The following is a 25,729-nucleotide window of genomic DNA, read 5'->3' as shown; positions in this document are numbered from 1 at the left end:
GTCGTATGGATCCCCGTTTACGTCAAACGAACCGCGCAAACGGTAGGTATCAGATATTATTTATTCGGCGTCTATGGCAAATCATCGCTCAACACATCGAGTGCTATCACCATTGAGTAAATATAATTAATTAATTATCGCATTGTGATCGCGACGTACTTAACACCAATAGTGTCATCAGCAAGGAGTGTATACCAAGAGTGGATACTGCAGAGGTGTAATATTATGTTTGAAAGAAAAACAAGACACGGCTGTTATAATATTATAGTATCACGACGGATCGTATAATATAGGCAATAATGATAATAATTATAATAATGATGATGTGATGTCGTCTATTAAGATCTATTTACAAAATGTATATTTATACGCGCGTCGCAGGCGCAATAAACATGCGAATCGTTCGGGTGTTGGCATCGATAATATTTGCGACGGTTTCACCGGCGGCGAAGAGATTTAGTCTGGGAGTGGTGGTGCTGCGATACATCGCCAGGACGAGTCGCTGGTGTGATTAGTACGCCTTGTACGGAGCAGGCTTGTAGGCCGGTGCCGGGTAAGCTGGCTTGTACGGGGCTGGTTTGTAAGCCGGTGCTGGGTAAGCTGGTGCTGGGTAGGCAGCGGGTGCTGGGTAGGCTGGCTTGTAGGCCGGTGCGCTGTACGGGGCTTTGTATCCACCGTCGATCTTCTTGACTTCGGCGTTGAAACCGTTGTAGTCGTCGGCGGTGTATTCGACGACGCGGGTGGAGCCGTCGGCTTCCAAAAGGCTGTACGATCCCTTGACGTAACCGTTGCCGTCGGCGTATTCGGATTGGCTCTTGACGTCGTAGGTGTGTGGGTCGTTGACGCTGTATTCGAAGTTGTACGGGGCCGGTGCGTAGGCGGGTTCCGGAGCGTAAGCCTTTGGTGCCGGGTAAGCGGGCGCCGAGTAAGCGGGTTTGTAAGCCGGGGCGGGGTATTGGGCGAGGGCAGAGGCCACGCAAGCGGCGAAGACGATCAACTGTGAAAACGAAATCGTTAAGATCATAATAATAAAACGAACATCATATAATATATTATACGTAATAACATTCTGTCGAGGAGGACAAAAAAAAAAAAAAAAAAAAAAAAAAAAAACAATAGCAACGAAAATATTGTCTCGTCCAAGCGGTAACAGTATTTTTTTAATTTTTTTTTATTTGACTTGTACGCAATTACGAACGGATAATCTAATGACGACGACGAGCAGTGTCTCAAGTCGACGATGTGCGAGCAGCTATATCTACAGCCGCCGAGTCGTGGAGATTCACGAGCTCGCAGGTTATGGTGGGTAAATCGTACAGTACCTCAGTGCTATACTGTTATCGCTTTCATGACGAGACAACATTTCGTCGGCGCGAGTCGGTTTCCTCGCGTACAACGAAAACCGTGATTTGTCGTTCACGTTTACCTTAGCTGCCATTTCTGTTCGAGTGTACTTGTGCGTTATGTTTTATTTTTTTTTCAAAAATTTGCAAGTCTTGACGACGACGAGATCTGTAACTGGTGTCTCGGTCTGGAACGGTCGCCGTATTTATATGCCCGTGTTTGTCGTCCGCAATCCCTTCCAATGCGGTTGTGCGCGCCGCGTATTCCCCGGATAAGACCGCGTACCTGCCAACAAGTACATACTTTCGAGTTTCGATATGGTTATGGGTTATAGGTACGCTACTGTACGGTATAGCACTGCGGTATATGTGTTTTGATATTATTACTATTATTATTGTCATTATCGTATACGTATGCCTATGCGAACCGGTTGCGATATAAGCCATTACAACTGCAGCGTATATACCGGGTTATCGGTAGATTATTATATCTGTACACGTTCTTTTTGCTCCGTGCCACAATTGCAGCGGTGTCCGGCCGCGGCGGCGGCGTAAAGGGAAAAATCTTCAAGGACACGTCGTCGTCTATTCGAGTTAATTTGGTATCGAGGAGAGTAAAAAAAAAAAAAAAGGTTTGCCTCGCGTTTGCAGTGCCTCCGACTTGCAGTACCCGTGGAACATTTATTTCCAAATGATTTAAATTATACGTTGGCTGGTGGTTACGAATGTCCGTAATAATAACTACAACTGCCGTCTGTGGTGTATTTTGTATTCTACCGTAATGTGCATCAATTACCAACGTACGTTTCGTGTGCAGCAATATAATATTTCAAGAAATATTCGTATTTATGTAAAGTTTCGCTTGTCATGAACCATATGCTATTATGTTTAGAATATTGTATCATGGTTTTTAATAGAATAATTTGCTGAATGTCTTTTGTTGTTTTGTAAGCACACAATATAATACTACCTAGTATACAGTATTTAAGTGATAACACTAGTAGTTTAATATCTGAATCTGGAATTTTTTTTTTTTTTTTTTAGCTGTTTTAAATATGCCAATACAACTTTAGGTATATCGATTTTTTTTGACTTATTATTTTTTTTAAACCTACGTTTAATTATAGAGAGAATATTTTAAAAATTCACCACAATATACTCGTAATCGAATGGAAATGTTTTTAAATTTGTCTTACTAAGTATTTTAATGGAATGAAAGGTAATTAATAGGTGGCTTAACAATGATAAATATTTTGAGAAACATTTTGAAAATATAATATGATATTTTATCTGACTCCGATTATTAGTCTTTGATTATTACTTCAGTTATCTTTTATAAGTGGAGAGGGTAATTAAATAAATTTGATAAAAAAAATAAAACGCGCAATTAACAAGCGTAAATATTATATACTGGAAGTTAGTAATATTGTGCAGGCGAGCACATCAATAATAGTTATTAATTAATGCGCTTGGTCACAACTTGATATTTTTCAGTAACTCTATATTACACTACAATATTATTGGTAACTACCTAAACTACAGAATATTAATTTTATATTCAATATTTTCCCGATATACGTTATATAATTAAATTGACGTGTACCTACGCAGAAAATATACTATACGAGAGGAATAAATTGATTTTGTCCATTATTGCCCATTAATTTTTCCCATCAAGTCGAGAACTTTTTCATAATACTCATACATATAATGACAATAAAAGGTATACAATATTTATTATGGCCATGTTAAAAATCTAAATTGATCAAGTGGTGACTAAAATGGTAACACGACCAGCGCCACGGTCATCGTGATGATATAACGGCGTTACGAATATAGAAATACAACGGATGGATTAAAATAAATATTAGTTGTTTCAGAATAGTGTGATAAATAATTGAAAAAAAAAACTTTAAAAATGGCTAGTTTCATTCACCTAAACAAAAGCTGTAATTATTTAAAAGTTTGGTAAATTATAAAGTTCGAAGAGTGATTTTGAACAAAACAGCTAGTATTATTATAATCAAATAGTTTCATGCGTTTACTGTTAATTATGATTATTATATATTATATTTAGAACTATTCATTCTTATAAATGTTCTTTACATATAGATTAATTGTGGTATAAACACAATGTGATACGCCACGTTACATTAAATGTTTAGGTTTTAATACGTAAATTAACTATAATTTGTATACAAATAGTATTAATGTTTTATTTAAATATTCGTGATATATTATTTATATTTTAGAAATATTTTTGAGATAAGACAATTAATTAAAAATATTTTTTACACTCAATTTAAAAATAATATTTCTCAAAATAGTGAACAATTTTTAATTATATGAATTTCAATAACATGTAACATCCTCGTATATTCTAAATTTGAATTCAGTGTGTATTGTACACTAAGTTTTTTTTTAAATATATTGCATTTTATTAGTTATTTTATATTTTTAATAAAAATTTGTATAGACGATTAAAGAGTTTTAGATACGTACGTAAGATTTGTTTTACATTCGAAATATGATTTAAATAATAAATAATGTGTAATAATGTTTTTGTATTTTATTTTATTTTTATTTGTTTTCTTTCTCTATCTCTGTTCCACTCACTCAAAATGTATTAGAATCGTGTAAAAACTAAATTAAAATCATTCAGTAGGTATCTAAAATTTAAATACTTATTAAATAAATGTACGTATCTTAACTGTGTCTCCGTAAAAACGTGTTTATAGGTGGTATAGATATATCGTTGAAAATTATTAAAAAGTTCTTACTGAAAAATCAATTTTTTGATTTGAAAAAAAGTAATAATGTTAAGCAAATGTTTATCGAAAAAGATCGATATTGGTGTGGCTACTGTGTTGTTAAAATAAATATACATCTATAACTGTATTATTTTATTTAAGATACAAGTGTTGTTAACTGATCATTAATAGACCATTTTTGTTGACTGTTCAATATTAAAGTAGGCGGTATTACACCACTTACAGTCTCGATGGGTGGCATAATAGGTGCGCTGAGCTTTCCCTATTAGATGAGCACATTGTGTCATTGAATATATATATATATATATAATATCATGTATAATGTTTATTTATATTATTCACTACCTACATTTTCCAACGAATATAAAATGGATAATTTGGTTTTATTATACATGTATATGTGGAGATATTTTAACGATATATCTATTCATAGTTTTTAATAAGATAATAATATATATTATGATATTATAATTATACACGTAGTGTACATAAAATAATAATTGTAGTACTTATGCCTCAACTAGTTTTACGATGGTATATTATAAGTAGGTAATATACCTAACCAATCAGCAATTTTAATACAACGTATAATTTAATAAATTGAGCGTTTTTCAGTTGGACACTATTTAAAGAGCGTCCAAGAGTAAGTGGTTATACTGTTACATAAAATAATTATTCAAGTTATTATTATCGCATTATGAAAACAATTTAGTCTATACATTTTAAAGAAGTTTTTTTTTGGTTTATCATACCTATGCAATTTAATGTATTTTTAAACGGGGACAAAATGAAAAAAAAAAAACATTGCATTATTATAATTTTACAATTGAAAGTAAATATCTATTTGACAGAAAAATCATTTGAATTATTTAAGAGAAAAATGGATTGCTGTGCCAATATTAGATGGCTAGGCAAGATAATATTAAACAAGAGGTGTGAGTGTAAACTTACTTGTTTTAGTGCCCTACGGACTAAAAAAATATATTATATTATTTATGTAATTGTATCATTATTTTATTGAGTATGACCTTTTATTAAACCTGAATTTTCTATAAATGGTATTTAAAATAAAATATATGACATTACAACTAGGTAATAAATGATAAATTAAAACTTCTGTCCCACGCGTCCACATCAATGTAAACTGGATCAACTACAAATTAATAATTTAGTACTCTTTATAGTATGCCAACATAATATCGGTAGTAAATTCACATTTATCTGTGATTTGTAATTTGTAATTTTAAGCTTATGAAAGTATAGTCGGCTACTTTCATCATTTCGACTGCTAATTCAAACGTCATACACAAGGCTTGTATACAATTATTGTAAAAATAAAGAAAGATAATAAAAATACTTATCTATACAAAACGTTAAACTACGCATGATTCGGACAATGTTTCAGGATTAGTGTATTTTTATTTAATCGTAATTCAGAATTTTAATAGTGAATGGTAAACCTTGACCTCCGTATTCTAAATTATAATCGTACACTAATATGATTTATTTGAATTTATTATAGGACGTTCAATTATTATTATTCGTGACATAATAATTGCAAACAGTTAAAATAGCCTCAAAAGTATATCGGTAATCACTACAGTAAGTATCATTATGTCCATTGAAGGTGGCCGATGTGATATGTTGGAGGTTAGGTGCGATTGTGTGTTATTGCGATACCACGGCATAACTACTAACTATAGTGTTAATTTAAGAAGTGCTCGCGACGAGTTATTACAATAATTTATTATCGTTCTGCGGTGATTTTTTCGTTTAAAATAATATATCTTAAGGAGATGGAAAGATGTGAAAATCATTACGGTCGTTGAAATAATTTTGTTGTTTCTCCGATAGCAGTACACTTTAATATGTGTTTACACAACGTGTATTATAATATGCCAATACATGTCATGCGATTCATTATAGATATATATTTTCAAGGCAGAGTTTTCGGGTGATTGGTAAATAAATTGCATATTATAATATAGCAGCTGTTCGGGGTTATGTCGTGTTTTACTTGTATATCAGTGGGTCCGAGAGTTCAACGGAAATTAATTAAGTGTGATCAGGGAGGTCATATTATATAAATCACATTCAGTATGATCACGTTTTTTTTTTTTTTTTATTATTTATTTATGGGTTAACAATGGGCGGACTCGCGTCACTGTATAAATAATGTATCGAAATCTCAACATTCGTGTAATACGTTTTTCTATTATTTCTTATTGTAAAGCATGTGTAAGCAGGTGTTTTTTTTTTTTTTTATTACTGTTTTTTATTAATATCTACGAAATATAACATGATTATCTGTATAGATTCGAGCAGTGAAAAAGGTATTATATTATTACTCTTACGATGGAACGGGATTTGAGAATTTGATATTGTTTTCAAGAAATTTGACCACAGACATTTTTTATTTTTAATGATTGGTGTTTATTCAAATTTTTGTTTTTATATTATTTTTACGGCTTTCAAAAACAATTAATTAGACGATTAAAATAATTTTGTTCACGGTTAAATAATACCTACGTATTTAAATTAACTAAATAAAGTAATATTTTTATATTTATAATAATGAGTATATAGCTCTTTTTTGTTTCTGATGAGATTATTCAAGTAGGTAGGTATAGTACTTACATGGAATTTTTAATAAGCCTTCTATATATTAACTTGTAGGCCTAGGTTTTGTTTTTTTAGTTTTACTTCAAAGCAGTTTGTAATTTCATTTGTATTAATAGACTTAGTAGTTTAATATAAGTTTTTTATTTTACTCTTCATGGATTTTTTTTTATATGAGTATAACAGTTTAAACACTAAACAAGAAATAATTGACTTATTTATCTATACAATATATTTTTATTTATCCTAAACAAATAGTTATTCAGGGTTTTTAACAATTATCATCATATGTTTTTATAACGAGTTATTTTAATAGTTGTTATTTTTTTTATCATTCAAATAAATACATCAATAATACTAATGTTTTTTTGCGGTTATTTTAATCAATGTTAATGAGAACATTTCTGTGTAAATAAAAAATTATAAAATGTCTACTTTACTATTCTGAATAACGTATAAAATATATTTTGAACATTTTTATTCATACATTTTTTTGATACACACTTAAAATTTGAAAAAGGACACGACTACATTAGTGAATCACAATTCTTTCATGAATCTTCATAATGTTGCAAAGATTTATCATTGCTTTAAAATTTTTAGTATCTTTAACACAGTACTAGTACTATGTCATTCGTCAAACTGCTGAAGCGGAACGAGTACTCAACGTACAACTCTTTAAATCATATATACTTTTACTTTTATATTTTATATTTATAATAATTATACAATGTATTTATGATTAAATATTAGACGTCGATTACAGTACTTTTAAATCGATTACTATTCTGTAACAACACAACATAATATTAATAATATCATTATACATTTACGAATTGTACCCTGTCATGTATTATATCTGTAGGCTATAGCTGTAAACTGTTAAGACGTCTCATTTATCGACTTCAATATTGTTTTTTTCACCGATAATATTTAGTATATTATTTTAGTACATCGATCAACGATGTTTTAATCAACCACGTCGCTATATCGTTGCGGCGTGGTGAATTCCACAACGACAGCAGCCGTTGAGATTTTACCAAACGGAAATAAGAGTGTATTTTTATAGTAGGTAGGTGAAAACAAATAATAAAAACCAGTGCGATTTTAACGTCTTGCAAACATATATTAAACTATACATTTACACAACAATAAATACAGGTATTTGATCGTGAGATGTTGTTTACGATGCACGAAGAAGGAAGAGAGAATACATGATTATATATTATTACAATATAATATGGTTAATAAATAATTAATAATAATAGTAATCATGGTATATGACTCGAGAGCCGGACAACAAGTCGTACGACAGCAGTTTACTGGCGACTAGTTTTCGGCGTCAAAAGATCGGAAGAAAGTGTTATAGAAATCGAAAGGACGAAGACAAATTAGTAAGCCTTGTATGGGGCTGGTTTGTAGGCCGGTGCGGAGTAGGCGGGTGCTGGGTAAGCGGGTGCTGCGTATGCGGCCGGTGCTGGGTAAGCTGGCTTGTAGGCCGGGGCGGCTTTGTAGGCTGGGGCGCTGTACGGGGCCTTGTATCCACCGTCGATTTTCTTGACTTCGGCGTTGAATCCGTAGGAGTCAGCGGTGTATTCGACGACGCGGGTGGAACCGTCGGCTTCGACCAGGCTGTACGATCCTTTGACGTTGCCGTTGCCGTCGCTGTATTCGGACTGGCTCTTGACGTCGTATGTGGATGGGTCGTTGACGCTGTATTCGAAGTTGTATGGCTTGGGTGGGTATGCGGGTTCCGGAGCGTAGGCTTTCGGGGCGGCGTAAGAGGGTGCGGCGTATGCCGGTGCTGGGTAGGCGGGTGCTGGGTAAGCTGGCTTGTAGGCCGGGGCGGGGTATTGAGCGATGGCGGAGACCACGCAAGCGGCGAAGATGATCAACTGTAACAAAACAATAATACCATGGTTAGGTTGGGTTATACATTACGTGTTGAACGCAAAAATTATACCTCGCACAGACAGACACACACACACACACACACACACACGTCTAACTATATTTATAATAACTAAATAGCTAACTCGCTCGCTGGTAGTTCAAGAACGGTAACTTTTAAACAATAACTATGTAGTACAATATTTCGTTTTAATGAAAGTACCTATAAATATCGATTATTTTACAAAAAATATCGTTCCTGTCTAATTCACCTCATATTTTTGGCCGTTTCAGGCTACAATTTTTTCTCAACAACGAGTAATTGAACTCTATAGTTAGTAATACATCTATATCTACATATACATATATATCTGCGGCATAAAACTCGAAAACGTCGGCGGTCGGTTTCGTCAAGTACCCCTATTGAAATTCGATGAATTTATTTTTATGGTTTTCAAAAAGAATTTAAGTTAAAACGTGCGCTGCGAAGACGGCTTTATACTCGTTAATGAAAATAAAAATAAAAAATCGATGAGGTATGGCTTGTTATAATGAATTCTGCGGTAGTTGGACTTTGCGTTCGGTCTAACTGAAATCCTGCGTTATAGTCACGAGTAAAAATTAAGTCACTTACCTTAGCGGCCATTTTAATGGTTTTTTTTTGTGATTTTGAATTTTTTAAATAAATTACAATCGAACGATCACGAATGACTGGTGAGTGTGACTGTTGAGTTTACTCTATTTATGCTAAAAGTTTCAAATGACTTTAATCCCTTCCAGTCGATTAACTCCTTCCATGATTTCGATACAACGAACCGGTTACATAGGAGAGTAATGATTTAGCTAATATGGCAACCTCATAACCGAGGAAACATTGGACCTAAGGCTATTGGGTTTGGTTGAACGATAAAAAGAGCAACCTTGAATTTTTGTCCGTGCGGTCAAAAACAGTAACTGTCAGTGATACAGAATTAATTATTTAACATTTTGGATTGGCTGATCTTGTCCTTACAAAAGCCATAGCGAAGAGTATAATATTATAATGAAATTTAATTTTTCATAAAACAAATTACGTATTGGCAATAATAGCATTTTACCAATCACCGTGTATCCGTGTAAGCAAAAAATATAATATATTATTCTTATTGTGCTCGACATAGAAAATAGGACATTCAAATAATCTCCAGGCCATGTATAGAATGACCGACAAACGGACAAATAAACAATATATAATATTTAATTTTCATTTCATTAATAATATATTATATTATTTTATTCATATTAATTAAATGGTATTATTATCTATGTAAATATGAAAATCATAAAATAACCATCAACATTTCATCATTTTTGTTTCTATGGGTAGTTGATGCATATAATTTGTTTGTTAAAGAAAAAACAAAGTGCTTAGAAATTTGTAACCTGACACTTAAATTCAGTTAATATATGTCTAAAGATTAATTCATATGTTTTTTTTTTTGTTTTTTATTTTAAGTAGGAACCATGTAATATAATTAAACTAAAAAGCGATAAAAATCGATAATGTAACTGAAATATTTGAAACAATATGAGTATCAATACTACTACACTTATTTTATTCGTCGGTCATTGTATTACAAATCCCGGTCAGATAAAATTTTTCAAAGACGACGAGCGTTATGTAAAATGACCGGATTTTCTGCTATATGCGTTCTTAACTTATAACATATTATACGCATAAATTATGTACGCACATATCGGCGTGGCTGTATATTTGTATGAGCGTATGGGAGTTATACAATTTTGAAATACCTGTAGATTGTTGCAGCGGTGTTTACCCAATTTATTATGAACGTGATCGCTAATTACGTAGCCAATTAGTGTGCACCTATACATTTTTATCCGTGTTCATTGTACTAGTGAAAAACTAATTTTAATATTCTTATTGTATTTTTATTTCCAACGTACATACTTTTTATTTGAAGTTATTTTATAAATTGTCACGTCAAAACACATTTCTGAGTGGAGCTTGGTTGAAATAGTACTTTTGGCGAAATTTTATTAATATGTTTTTCAACGGTTTTTTTATTATAATATTACTTTGTGAAAAATAAAGAATGACCACTTTAAAGTATAATTCAGGTTCGGTTTCCGATGTTTAAAGGTATGGTACAATATGAAACGTTTGCATTTTTTTCTTGCACTTAAACAAGGTGTAATTAGATTTTTTTTTAATAATGCTGTAAAATTAACACTTTTTTTGCTTTGCTAAGAATCTGGAAAATTAATTGAAACAATGAGAGTGAAAGTTTGGTCGAATGTTATGTTGGTTGTGTGTTTGGCGGCGGTTTGAGCTATTCAACAACAACTCGATAGAATGAAGACGTGTTATGTTAATAATAATGTGATCACTCACGATATTGAAAAACTACGTAGGTTTTCTTTATTGTAATAAATAAAATGGTGCATCTCTCAGAATTGTTTTTCGAGTACTCGATATTATTACACCTTGACATACATAAAATGCAAAGAAAGTACTCAAGTGCTTACTATTATATTTTAAACTTTAGGCAAAATAAGAATATTTTTAGTCTTATAATGATATTTTGTACTTACTTGTATTACCTTTTCTCTGTAAACATGTCTTTAATCAAACGGAGCACACAAACGATTTTACTTTTACGTTTCATGCAAAAAAAAAAAAAAAAAAATTGGAGATGTCATTTGTGATTTCCTATGATTTGAGTCAATATGACCTATATAAATAATATCTTTTGAAGATATCTAGAGAAGATTGGCAAAGAACCGTAGTTCTTACAGAACCCCGCTAATATAATCATAATACCTGTGTCAAAACGAAACGATGCGAGACGAATGCTAAACACCTATTTAGACTTTTTATACTGTTCGTCTCGTTTTGTTTTTAATTTAAATAAATTATGTGGGTATTAGATTTTTCTGTATCCTAATTAAATAACTATAGTTATTTAGTGTATGCCTATTAATCAATTAATTAATTCAGTGTTACGTTCTATCGCCATTTATATAAATGGTTGATCAAATATTCAAATTGATAATGAATACTGCATACTATTGTTTTAATTCAAGCATTGATTAATGATGTATTTAAATTAATACACTTTTTTCTATCAACAACCGGTTTTCCAACAATGCGATGCACTTACATAAGACATTTATCATTATAATATATTTAAGTTGTTTTAAATAATAGGACAACATACCGTCACATAATTTCATTTTACATTTTCTATCAACTTTATACTACTTAATAATAGAAAATTCGATAGGTTATTTATAATCTATATACTATTTAACCATAATGAATGCGGTGGACTCTCAATGGTATCAATTATTATAACTTTACATAATAATATGTAGCTAGAAAAATAAGATAATATTAATTCAAATAGTTATCTTGTTTATAAGATTCAATATTTGATTGATTGCCTATTCGATATTATTATATGTAACATATTTTCACTGTTTCCTTGACTTTTAACCTATGTACGACATGATTATATGTTTACTTTATCTTTCACGACTTAATCATAACTATTTTATATTTTGACATTGAGTATAAAATGACAATTTATAGTATACTCAATCATAGTATTGATTATGTGTTTATATTTATGTTAAAATTCTGTTGTATTATACGTGATGAAAATAATTAGTAAAGTAGTTTAAGTAGGTATTTTAAAATATTTACACGATTTATTTATATATTTTAGATTTTTAAAGGAAACAAAATTAATATTAACATTTTTATTTTAGATAAATCATAAAATATTTCAATTATTAATAATTAATTATTGTTGTTTTAGAATAGTAATAATTTTCCAATATCAAGTTTCAAAAATATAAATTAGAAAATCAGAAAAAAGGTATACTCTACTTTTAGAACTATATTAATAAACCGTGGATAACAAAGATAATTAACCTGGATTATCATATATTTTAAACACACTAAAGTAAAATAGTTATCAATATATTTTGTAGACAATGATGCCAAACGAAGAAAAAGTAATATTTTTACCTAATACACACAATTGTATAACACATTACGTAAGGCACTTACCAAATATAAAAATTTGAATTTTTATTGATTCGATGCCTTTGTAGTTTAGATACAGGTTATAAATATTCAATATACAACAAATATTAAAATATGTCAAATCTGTACAATTATTGTATATTAAATAAATATACACTATAGTGTTTTAGATGTGTTTTTTAAGTGAAGTTTTTACTTTTTAGTGAATATAATAATAATATTACATTATATTTTTTGTAATTTTTAAGATTTAAAATTGCAGGTAGAAACCAGTTTGATGGGATTTATTTATTATGAATGGTTAATTCAATGATTTTTTCAATATATCTACTAGTTATTGAACTCGCGTAAGATATAATAAATTTTATTATGTACTTAATATATTTATACTGAAATATGTGCAATATTTTAATTTATGATCAGCATTATTATAAAATAGTTTAGTTATTTTATTTGCGTTGACTGCCCGAATATGAAACAATATTCTAATATCATTAAACCTTAAAGTCAGAACATTGGACACCAATAAACAAGTTTGTCAGAAAATATTATATTACGCGTACGCGCTAGTCGAATATTGAAGGCCGGCATTTGACATGCATTTTTTAAAGAACGAATTGATCTGTATACTATAATGTATAAACAAAACATAAATGAATGATATTTTAAGACCAGTGGATCTGTACAGGCATCAATCACTGTCCAAAACACTGAGGATTTATTCAAAGTAAAATAAAATAATATAAAATGTAATCCGCACAATGACATATAACGGAAAACACGATAGTATGGATTTAATGCATTTGTCGACGATATCATAATACGATACAACATTATTATAGAGTGCTGAACAACGGTTTATTAAAAGTATATTTTACAGAAATGTCGTTATGAAAGTATATTATACATGAAACGATGTCGACACGATTGCCAGATGATGGTGGGCAGCAGTCGGTGCCTGGGCAGTCGCATCATCAGTAATGGTATGGCGAGGACGATTTGTATGGATGATGGATGGGCTCGTGGTTGGTGGTGTACGGCGCTTCGTAATGGTAGTGAGCCGGCGCTTCGATTTTCTTCACCTCGGCGTTGAAACCGTGTTTGGCGTCGGCGGTGTACTCGACCACCCTGGTAGAACCGTCGGCTTCCAGAAGGCTGTACGCGCCTTTGACGTTGCCGTGACCGTCGTTGGACTCGTGATGACTCTTGACATCATGGGTGTGCGGGTCTTTCACGGCGTATTCGAAGTGATACGGAGTGGGTGCGTGTGCGTAGTGGTCGTCGTCGTGGTGCTCGTAACCGCTGTGCTCGAGGATCGCAGGTGGAAAGGCTATGGCCAGATGCCCGAACAAGGCGATGAACACGATCAACTGCAATATTTCATAAGTCTATTTTGATTTTGGACTGGACGCATTTCGCGTTAGGTTAGAGGTATAGTTGGGTTGTATTTCTTCAGAATAATACGCGATTGGTGTGGGAGAGCAGTGGTACATATCCTTAGATAGTAATACGTGCATAGAACGCTCATTGTATTCGAGTGTGATTTAAGTACAGCATACCAGTCACTGAAGTAATTAGTGTGATTGAGGTTATGATAATTATGGCCACTGATAACGCAGAATTTCAACTTTGAAACAGAACACGACCAATAGTATGTTTTGTAGTTATTGCGATAACAATAAAACAAAGGAATATTCTTGAAATTAATCGAATTAAAAATTTAACAGATGCCGGATCAATAAAATGTTTTTGTTTATTATAAGCTACGTACTTGTAACTGAATATAATAGTTATTGTAAACAGTAGACTTTTTAATTATAGTATAACGTGTATAAAAGGTATAGGGATGTCGTATGTAAGTATGACGTATGTATATCATATAATCTATAAGTAAGAAGTTTTGGGGAAAAAAAAAAAACAATTCAGTTGATGTTAGTAGTATTAAGCATTTGAAATTTACAAGTTTCAATCAATTTATGTTCATTAAAATTATCAATAGCCACCTTCATGAGCCAATACAATATCAAAAATGTTATCTTACAATTTAAATTGGGTTTTAATGTAGTCTATGTAAACTTTAATCATATAAAAGTTTTCGGTCCAAAACTGGGAACCGTAAACTAACCGCGACATTTGGCCGCATTGCAGTCTGCAGATAAAAATATAATATTTAAATAATTTCCATTCAAGTAGTCTGTTTGGGTTGAAAAAAAAATCTATAATGAGAATACATTGAATGAATAAATTCGAATATGAACAGCTAAGATAAAATGTGAATGTGAATCGTTGCTATTGTAATCGTAAAAACGTAGTAGTTATAACATGGGTATTATTTTGTTTGAAAAAAATACTAAACGACTAAAAGTTTATGCATAAAAACGTTGTATATATTACGATATTATCCAAACTCTGTGTTTATCTGCTGTAAGTATGAAAATAAAATATACACTTAGAAACGTTTATGGTGATTCTTACCTTAGTTGCCATTTTTTCGTTTGTTTTGGATAAAGACTCGGTTTTGAATGAACACTGCAGGAGACTTGTGTTTCCAAGTAAACTGACGATTGTGACTTTGGTGTTTCAGTATTTATATAGGATTAATTTAGATTTTCTTAAATCCCTACCAGCCAATTGTTTACTTGGTCATGTTATACAAGAGTAACTAGATCGTGGAAGAATTAAATATAATCTTACGAAAATGAACAATATTACTTTTAAAATACATTAGTTCACGGTAATTTGATTTATTACGTCACAAGCGCAGTCGCGTTAATTAAAAAGTACAAAATAAAAAATATTTCTTAATGCTATAGTATATTCATATTATAATATATATATATATATATATTATACATAAATACATTATAATACATATGATTATTATCCAATATTAATTATATATAACAATTTCATTGTTTGTGTGAAAATATAAAATAGTATGTATGTAACTCGATATGATTTTAATAGTATAGAATATAGTTTTAATTTTTTTATGTTGTGCACTTATTTATTATTTATTCAGTTTATTATTAACTCTAACATAATAATGTGTGTGTGTGTTTCAAAATGTCTTCAAAATTGTGAGAAATATCAATAAACATTTACCTACTTAATATAATTATTCATAATGCCTTGACACAATACAAATATTATATGTTTTAATTTAATCATAAAATATAAGAAACTAGTTGAGTAAAATTTTGATTTACTGTCTCTCTCGACGTATAAAATAATTTTAAGCAATTGCATTAATTATTAATGATTAATATATACCAAAAAAAAACAATTTGTCAATTTTTTTTTTTTTTTTTGTAAGAAATATACGGCTATACAAAATGTTGCATAACAAATATTAATAATATAGGTGGTTTACATAGCATGATATAGGAATGGTGTAGGAGGGATCCTAATGGAGCTACCTACTGATGGGAATTTTTTTTTTTAGGAGAATATAGTTTTTAATGGAGAAGGTCTCTGATTCATTTTCGTTTAAGTCTATGTGAGGGATTCTTGGGGATGTGGAGTGAAGCAAGGTGTCTTATGTTGGGGTTAGTATGTGTGTTGAATTTTTCGTGTAGTTTAAGGTAGGCAGTTGTTGTAACTTGGTTTACATATTTAATTTTCAGGTCGGAGTGTAAGGTTTTATTACTAACAAGCCAGCGAGAATAATTTGTCAATTTTATAATTTTATTCTTATTATTTTTACATATTTTCAGGTACCGTTTAATTAGTCTGAGTGTCCAATACATGTTTTATTGAAATTTTAACTACATTTACATTATTACATTATCTAGGTACTTAAGTTGAATTTTGATATAAAACTTCATTTTTTGCCATATCATTTATGCTATTTTGTCAAATATTATTTTAAGCTATACAACTACTAAAATTAATTTTCTTGTGATTTACTCAAAAAATAAAATCCCAACTCTAATCTAGATGCCATAACCGTAAATGAAATAGTGATTTTATAAACATTGTTACCAAATGAAAATAAAATATTTTATTATTAATTTTATGTGTTATTTTTTAAGTGATTAGTTTTTTATTAGGTAATTATATTGTTATGTATTATATCTTATGTAAACATCGAACAAAAGTTCTTAGAAATGTAGTTATAAATTGCATTTGTTTATACCAATTGTTCATATGGTATTCATATAATATTAAATTAATGCATAAAATATATTTAATTAATCATTTGGTATGGAATTACAATTGATTTTAAAATTGACAAATGTTTACGCTCGTAATTATAAAATTTAATTTTAAAGAATTATATCTTAACCTTATTTTTTACAGTTTATATTTTTAATCAATTTATTGCCACTGTGATACATAAGTTATTTTGTTATAAAATATTAATTGTATTTTATACTTTCATATAAAATTAATAATATACTTTTTTATTATCTATTTATTTAAATCTATTTAAAAAACGCGATAAGTCAATAAATTTAAACCTATATTTTTGCAGATAAAGGTTTTTTTTTTTATTGAAACCAATTCAAATTTCTTCTAGTAAAAGCAACTGGTTTTCAATTTATATTTAAAAAGTTTATTGTATGTGCAATACAACCATTGAGTGTCTTCGCAAATCAATAATTATGGTGATTTCATCATTCACTGGCTATTTTATTACTTTCCATTTACTTATTGCACATAATGATAAACACTACAAGTACCTAAAGCTTTTCTTTAAACAAGCAAAAAGTTGGTAATCACTCTGCTCTACTAAATGTATTGAATTCACTTCGTAATTGAGGTGTAAGTAACTACTAACTACAATATATATTATATTCAATTTGAATTTAATCAAAAACTATTTAATACGAAAAATTATTACATGGTTAATTTATATTACGATTTATATTTTATAATAAATTTATATTATTATTAAAGTAATTTATTTTACGGCATTAATTTGGTAGGTAGAATTAGTTTTTGCTGAAAACATTATTATGTTTTTAAAATATAATAATATACTTTAAAAAGTTTCAATTGCCCTTCGAATAATATTTTTAAATAAGAATAAAATAACTACAATCCTTGTTCTTTATTTAAATAACTGATTTCGTTTCAACTTCAAATGTCTTTAAAAGAAATACGTGCTCATATTTTTTTTTTTAAATTGTCAAGACTTTGTGTTCAATTTTTAACTCTTATAGCTATACATAATTTCAATGAATTCTTAATTAAAATTGTGTTTGCAAATTTTCGTTATTTTAATAAACTTCGAATACTTATAATAAAATCAGTTATATGTATCCTAAATATTTTTATATAGCTATGGTAATAATTTATGAGGAAGATTGTAATAAAATTTTCAAGGTTTTTGACTAATTGAAATATTTTTATTAACATTTATAGAAACTAGAAAAAATAATCAAAAAAAAAAAAAAATTAAAGTGTTAAATGTTTATATTTAGGTAAAAAAAAAATCAAAATAGAAAATTCTAACAAAAACATTTGATGAACATTTAAGGTATTCATTTATTCATATTCGTAAAAATAGTGATATTCGTTTTGTGTTACATCAAAAAAAAAAAATAAATAATATCAACCTTAGCAAAACTGGGTTTTGCATAAATATTTCAGTTTTTCATAACTATTTTGTTTGTTTTGAAAAGTACAAGGCACTTTTTTGACGTTGACTCCCTAAAGTTGAAAACTAACTTACTTTTATTTTTCTAAAAGGTAATATAGACATTGGACACAAATTATTGTGAAATCCATAAATCCATCATTGCGCTTAGAATCTAAAATATTTGTAGCATGTTCTTAAAATGTGTATGTACTATTCATAGTTATATTTATTAATATATTGCAAAAATCAATAAAATGAACATTTTTATTGATTGTTTTAAATTCTTGGTTTACAATAACTTATTATTATTTATTTATAATAGAGAATAGTAAAAAATAACACATATTTATAAAAATAATTTAAAAATATTTTTTTTTATTTCTGTTTTAGATCTTTATGCATTCTTTCATTAAATCTTCAGTAACAAAAAAAAGAAGATAACCTTTGAATTTCAGGTAAGTCATTGTGTATTGTCAATATAAGTATTCAAATAAAAACTGTTCATTTTTAGGGTATGTCTGATTACAATAATTATTATTAAATGGGTAGTTTTAAAATTAATTTTATATTGTTTTTTAAAGGATAATCATTGAGATGTTATATTAGTTGTTATTACTGTAAATACAATAGCGGTGTTTAATAATATGTAGAAATAGAATCAGTGAAGTTGAGATTTTTTAATGAATTTATTAATATTCTTCGAGACATTGACAAATTTTCTGTCAAAAAGTAATAATTTGCATTTAAAGAGTATAAATCACAATATGTTTATTAAAATAGTAATCAATATTTTGGCGTTATTAATATACATTACATTTTCATATACGACTACCTATTCGAATTGCACTTTACTAATTATAGTAGAAATATTCATAACATTTTTCAATTATATTTTAACCAGTTAATGAGCAATGCAGAATATTAAATCAAGGAAACTGATAAAAATTTACACTTATGAAATAAAAAAAAAAAAAAAGAAAAGTTATTATTAAAATAAGTTTTTAATTGAGAATAAAGAAGGCACAATTGCATAAGAACTTTACTTTTTGTTGAAGTAAATTTTTTATATTTCAGCGTCAATATTATCATTAACAATGGAAAACAACCTAATTAGACTAATTAGATTGCATTTAACTTTTTTTAAATATTATCGACAAAACAACTATTTTTGATAAGTTATCATTTCAAATTTTTTAAATGTATTTTTAATTTACTATTTTAAGCCATTTTAATGCTTATTTTTATTATGATACCATACTTCTAATTCTTTAGTTGGAAAATGTAAGTTGACTTGGTATATTTAAGTATATAAGTATTTTTTATTCTTTTTTTCTCTTTATTGTCATAATATTATTATATAAAACGTTAAAATGACGTAAAAAAAAATCAAATGAATTTAATAATTTTATTGGTACTACCTATATTATATTTTTATAAATTATTTAATTCTTTAAAATATATTTTTACTTTGTTCTAGTATATTTTGCTAGTGTTTGTGTATGAACATAAATCAAAAATATGATACTAATTTATAAACATAAATAGTTTAAATTAATATAATATAATTAAATGTATTTTATTATCATCATTTTTTTTTATATAATTATTAATTATTCAAGTAAATAATTTACTTATAAATAAATAAATAATAACGGGACCAAAAATATATTAAATATTCGTGTAATGGATATTAGATACTCGTTTTGTTTATAAATGTTTAATTAAAAAATAGCATAATATTTATTAAGAACTGTTATTTGATACAACGACCTTAAAAAAGAATATTATAATAGAATAATGGGTATACAAAAGCACATGTTTTCAATAAAAAAAAAAAAAACTTTTAATACATAGAATTTAAAATAAAGAAATAAATATTTATACACTATATAGACTGGACATCGAGCACCTATCAAGTTTCGTTCACTTCGGGACAAACCAATGAAGTAAAATTATTTTTTGGTTAAAAATAAATAACCGGAATCAAACATTGTTTTGAAATAGATAGGTACCCAATACAAAATCATGTTATTATTTTTAACTACTGAACGAAGCTTTTTAATTAGATAATTTATTTATTATGAGTTGATAGGCATAATACATTATGTATACAATAATTGTATGTATAAATTTAAAGTAATAAAACCTATAACATAAGATTTATCAATATTAAGATAATATTATACTAACACGATACAAAACCATAATTTAAAAGGTAAAAGAAGGGTTAATATTGAAAATAGCTTCTTAAAGGTTTATACATCATATGATGGTGGATAGTGGAGTGAAACATTGAATGGAAAATCCGACTAACCGCTGATAAACTTTGAAATTTATTAAAGACTTGACAAGAAACCTCTATTCAGCATTTTAAAATGCATTAATCCATGAATACTTGGTTGAAATTCATTATTTAGTTCTGAATGGTTTAAAATAATTAAAACTACCCAATTTATAACTAAATTGAAGAAAGACATTATGTGTTAATTTATTTATAATTTTATAGGAATTATTTCCTAAAAAATTACCATACCACCATAGTAAAACCAATAATGAGCTACTTAAAATTATTCAAACAACATTTTCATTACCATAATTTTATTTAACGGAATATTAGTTACGACACGAGTAAATAAATTTAAACTATCACGTAACATGCTAATGCGTTATTACTTATTAAGATATATAATATTTTATGTACAACGCGTTAAGTATGTATAACCATACCTACATCGTAAATGTGATTGTTTATTGCATATTATACTGATATACTAGACCCAGATACGATAATACATTTGGTGCCTTGAATAATGTTCTTGTATAATTCATTGTAAAACTAACGTCCATTGCTTAAAAAAGAGTAATTTTTAAAACCGAATGTTTTATAGTTATATGATAGTATAGTAAGAAGATATAGAACATAGATGTTTGTAACGTATTTTAATAAATAATAAATTGTTTTGTGGTAATATAACATAAAAACCAACAAAAGGGGTATTAAGGAGCAAAGTTCGTATTCAATAAACGAGTTTTTATCCTTCCAGTAATCGGTCATATTATATTTAAAACGCACACTAGTTTTTATAGTTCATAATTGACGAGCGGCATGCACAAGAATACAAGAGAAAACTATATAAATTAATAATAATGGCAACATCTTCAATAACGATGAAAATAATATATATATACCTAATACTTTAAGCACAAACCCAACAGAGTTTCATAAAAATGGTTATTTCTTTCATAAACATAGACTTATCTATAAGATATTAATATCAGATATGGACTTTCTTATCAGGACTATAGTTTCTATTGATTGAATGGTAAACAATGACATATCATGAAATTAATATCCAGTTATTTTTCAACCACTGCTAACAAAATACTAATACTAACCTTTAATATTTCGGTTAGAAAATATGTTATCACAGGACAAGCAGAAAGATTTTATATTTTTTGCAGTGCTTGATTTTGAAAAAAAATAGAAGGGGGACTCATCGGATGTTTGATAAACAAGCGTTCCACACAAATTTAACCGTAACATTACCGTGGGGGCAAATAGAAGGGGTACGCTAAAAAAAAATTAAAAAAGAAGGGAGACTCCGTCCCCCCCACCACCCTCAAAAATCAAGCACTGATTTTTTGAATAACCAAGCTAAATTCTTATAAATAAATATATACTATAACCAACCATTGATTGGGCGAAAACGTTAATTGCTATTCAAAATATCACACCTTTGTTCAGGTTAAAATATCATTAAAATATGATGTAATGAACTCCACTGCGACATTTAATTTAGTACGTATCAATAATATTATACAGTTAAACAATGACATTGTATATAATGTTATAGTAAACTATAGTAAATTACAAAATATCATAATATCGTAATAAGTATAAGAGAAAACGAGATGGACTTGATGAATGTTTACATGGTTCATATTTATTAATGATATTAGTAGACAGTTATTTCTGGCTATCAGAAATATTTCTAGTAAGATGATTAACTAAAAATTATAATATTTTCAATACATTAAAATACACATCTATAAATCAAACATAATTCACAAATAGTGTCAAACTCATGAAATGTTATTTATATAAAAAAATATCTCAATAATTATATCCATAAAACAATATGTAGAAGCAAAGTTTTCAAACAAAATCATAAAATAGAAGTTCATATTAAAGAAAGAGGATTAGTCTGTGTAAGCAAAAAAATTATCCATTAATCATTCATATAATTTTATCCATCGCTAAATGACAGTTTTCGGTCAAGGTATAAGTTCACCTATTATGTTTTCGGACGAGTGCAAATTCTAACGATCTTTTGGTATTTAATTTCACCCGCGGTACTACCCGTGGTAAGTATTACTATTAGCTTGTAAAAATAAATTGCTCACTCATCCATATTGTAAAGGATTAATTAATAAAATACAGAAAAAAAATTAAATATACAACAATTATTATGTTTCAATGAATTAAACATAAACTTTATTTTTATTCATCTCGAGACAACAATAATATATAACTTAGTGATTTAATTTGACCAAATCACGTACCTACACACTTAAAAGAGGAAAGAAAAAGAAGTAACTTTCGTCGGAATCATTTATCGGCCGTCTCATCCTATTTTTTAGTACGAGTGAAAGTGCGACGACGGTTTGTATGGGTGATAGATGGACTCGTGGCTGGTGGTGTACGGCGCTTTGTGATGGTAGTGAGCCGGCGCTTCGATTTTCTTCACCTCGGCGTTGAAACCGTGTTTGGCGTCGGCGGTGTACTCGACCACCCTGGTAGAACCGTCGGCTTCCAGAAGACTGTACGAGCCTTTGACGTTGCCGTGACCGTCGTTGGACTCGTGATGACTCTTGACGTCGTGGGTGTGCGGGTCTTTCACGGCGTATTCGAAGTGATACGGAGTGGGTGCGTGTGCGTAGTGGTCGTCGTCGTGGTGCTCGTAACCGCTGTGCTCGAGGATCGCAGGTGGAAAGGCTATGGCCAGGTGCCCGAACAAGGCGACGAACACGATCAACTGCAATGTTACGAAAAAGTTTTTAGATTTGGAATCGGACTCATTTCAGACGACTTATGTATTGCACAGTAAACTTTTATTTGGTAGGAGGGACCCGATTATCGTACAATTTTTTTTCGGATAAAACTAGAAATGGGTCAGTTATACAACTTAAGCCTGGTATCTACATTTTTTTTTTTTAATGAGACCACCGTTTCGGATTTTGTTAAATAATTAATTTATATTACCGAATGATCAAATCATGACGTGTGCACAATTTTCAGATTAAGTTATTGTATTAATGTATTATATAAACAAAACTGAACATTGACTAATAATTTTGAAACTTAACTAAAATATTTTGATTTTTTTTTTGGTATTGGAAAATTTACATTTGATGTTTAAAATGATCATTTTCCCAGTTATAATCTATAATACTTCGAGTACAGTAAGTTTATTTTTAATTGATTCAGGAAATAAATCAAAGTTGTTTATAAAAAGATGCTTATAGATTGAAAAAAAATAGCTAAAATTATAAAATAGTTAGAATTTAAAATAATTTAAAATAGTTTTTATTAACTAATAAAATATTACCTTAGCAGCCATTTTTAAAGTTTTTGTGAATGTAGATCGTGATGTATACAATGTAATAAGACGTGTTTTCATAAGTCATGAAAATAAGACTGTTGAATATTTTTAATATGTTTGAAGTATTTATACATTTGATAAATCCCTACCATAGTACTATTTAGTATTTACCTTTATTAAACCAACTAAGATGGACTAAGATTGAATTCGTTACGTCAGTTAATTAAAAAAAATATGAAATACTTATGTGTAACATTTTGCTGTAATATAAAAACAACACTAGTTTGTAAATTTAGTAAGAAAAAAAATATATTGTTTTATTTTTATTTATAAAGCAATTAAAAAAAAAAAAAATTTCGCCACTCGAAAAATTTAGAGGATTTAATTAAACTAGAGAATCTTTTTAATTTATATTTTTAACGACTTAAACAAAATAATTTTTACATGATAACTAAGACGTGCAAGTAATTCGATAACATGTATTATCGTAATAGATTCTGGCTCTTATATCATTTAATTACCTACTAATTTAGTTCATATTACAGAATGCCCTAATTTTCGGACTAAATTTTTTCTTAAAATCGTATTAACAAACATATTGTTTCACTTGTTAGGTTTTCAATGTAACTTATAGTTATTAAATATATTTCAATTGATTAAATGTATCTATTATTATGCTATACAATTACAACATATTAGCATACTCATAATAATAAGATAGATTTTGAAACAACATTTAACCGGATTTTAATTAAGATCAAATATTGTAAAAAAAGAATATTATTTTTAAAGAACTTTTGTAGTATAGGATATCATATATTATCATACAAAATGCGAGTTGCTATCAATTGGAAATTATATCAATGAAAATCAATAGACATAATTTATTTAAATGCATTTCATTTAAAATGATTAAATTACTGATACATTTGGATTATAGGTATACAATATTAAACAGATAAATAATGTTATTTCAATAGCAAATTTTATATTATGAATGTATGCATTTTTTTCATTTAAAATAAAAAAAATTAAAAACATGTAAGTATCTTCGTAATAGTGTAGGTTATGATGACATTATTACATACAAACACGGTTAAAATTTTAATTAATGTTATTTTATTTTTTACTTATCAAAATATTAATATTGGTTGGTAATTGAAATAAAAACAATTGTTAATTTTATCGTTTATATATCTATTTAAATTTTATTTTACACCATAAAATAATAATATTGATAAAATCGTTATTTTTTTTTTTTAAATAAATTAATTATCAAACTCAATTTGTTGTTAACACAGACATTAGAAATAATATTAATTTCAATTCCTACGTTGTTCAAAATTAAATAGTTATTGATATATTTGCTCAACCTTTATTTTTAAATGTAATTACTTCTTCTGTTGATTTTCGAATATTTAATTTAATTTTTTTTAATTTTTAACATTTTAAAATCAATGCTTCTAATATAAACTGTAAGTTATTATAAATTGAAATCTATTAAACATATTTTTATGAATAAAAACTGTGTACCTATGTTCACGCATATAAATAAAAAAAAAAATATTAACACATTCCTTAGGGTAGATAGTTACTGCATTTTTTTTTTATAGCCTTTAAGTCAATATTTTATACACGTGGTTCTTAAATTTAAAAGGCGATACTCAATGTTATTGTCTACTTTTAAATTTAGGTGATAACTAAAATATTAAGTACTTGAAAAATTAATAATTACTAATTTTGTTTAACAATGATTACTTGAAAAAATTGTATCAAAATTAATCAATTTATATGTGAAATAATAGTTAACTACATTTTATTTTTAAAATAATTTAAAAAATGTTTAATACTTCTATTAAACA

General features: G+C 28.3%; 3 protein-coding genes across 3 annotated transcripts; all 3 read right to left on the bottom strand.

The window, feature by feature from the left end:
• Positions 1 to 260: 260 nt before the first annotated feature.
• LOC112594074 (cuticle protein 7-like) lies at positions 261 to 1,534 on the bottom strand. Its single transcript, XM_025338693.1, has 2 exons — positions 1,427 to 1,534; positions 261 to 997 (listed from the first exon to the last, which is right to left on the bottom strand). Exons 1-2 carry the CDS (start codon positions 1,436 to 1,438, stop codon positions 512 to 514), a joined length of 498 nt encoding a protein of 165 aa, XP_025194478.1. The 5' UTR covers positions 1,439 to 1,534; the 3' UTR covers positions 261 to 511.
• Positions 1,535 to 7,833: 6,299 nt separating this feature from the next.
• Positions 7,834 to 9,363, bottom strand: LOC112594073 (cuticle protein 7-like). Its single transcript, XM_025338692.1, has 2 exons — positions 9,258 to 9,363; positions 7,834 to 8,628 (listed from the first exon to the last, which is right to left on the bottom strand). The coding sequence occupies exons 1-2, from the start codon at positions 9,267 to 9,269 to the stop codon at positions 8,125 to 8,127; spliced, it is 516 nt and encodes a 171-aa protein (XP_025194477.1). The 5' UTR covers positions 9,270 to 9,363; the 3' UTR covers positions 7,834 to 8,124.
• Positions 9,364 to 13,331: 3,968 nt separating this feature from the next.
• LOC112593997 lies at positions 13,332 to 23,959 on the bottom strand. Its single transcript, XM_025338586.1, has 4 exons — positions 23,874 to 23,959; positions 22,905 to 23,300; positions 15,153 to 15,257; positions 13,332 to 14,047 (listed from the first exon to the last, which is right to left on the bottom strand). The coding sequence occupies exons 1-4, from the start codon at positions 23,943 to 23,945 to the stop codon at positions 13,652 to 13,654; spliced, it is 969 nt and encodes a 322-aa protein (XP_025194371.1). The 5' UTR covers positions 23,946 to 23,959; the 3' UTR covers positions 13,332 to 13,651.
• Between the last annotated feature and the right edge of the window lie 1,770 nt (positions 23,960 to 25,729).

This window comes from Melanaphis sacchari, unplaced genomic scaffold (genome assembly GCF_002803265.2).
Source record: "Melanaphis sacchari strain LSU unplaced genomic scaffold, SCAv2.0 Contig21_pilon_pilon, whole genome shotgun sequence".
Lineage (NCBI taxonomy): Eukaryota > Metazoa > Arthropoda > Insecta > Hemiptera > Aphididae > Melanaphis > Melanaphis sacchari.
Note: the sequence above shows the minus strand (reverse complement) of the source record. Positions and strands in the feature narration are given on the sequence as shown.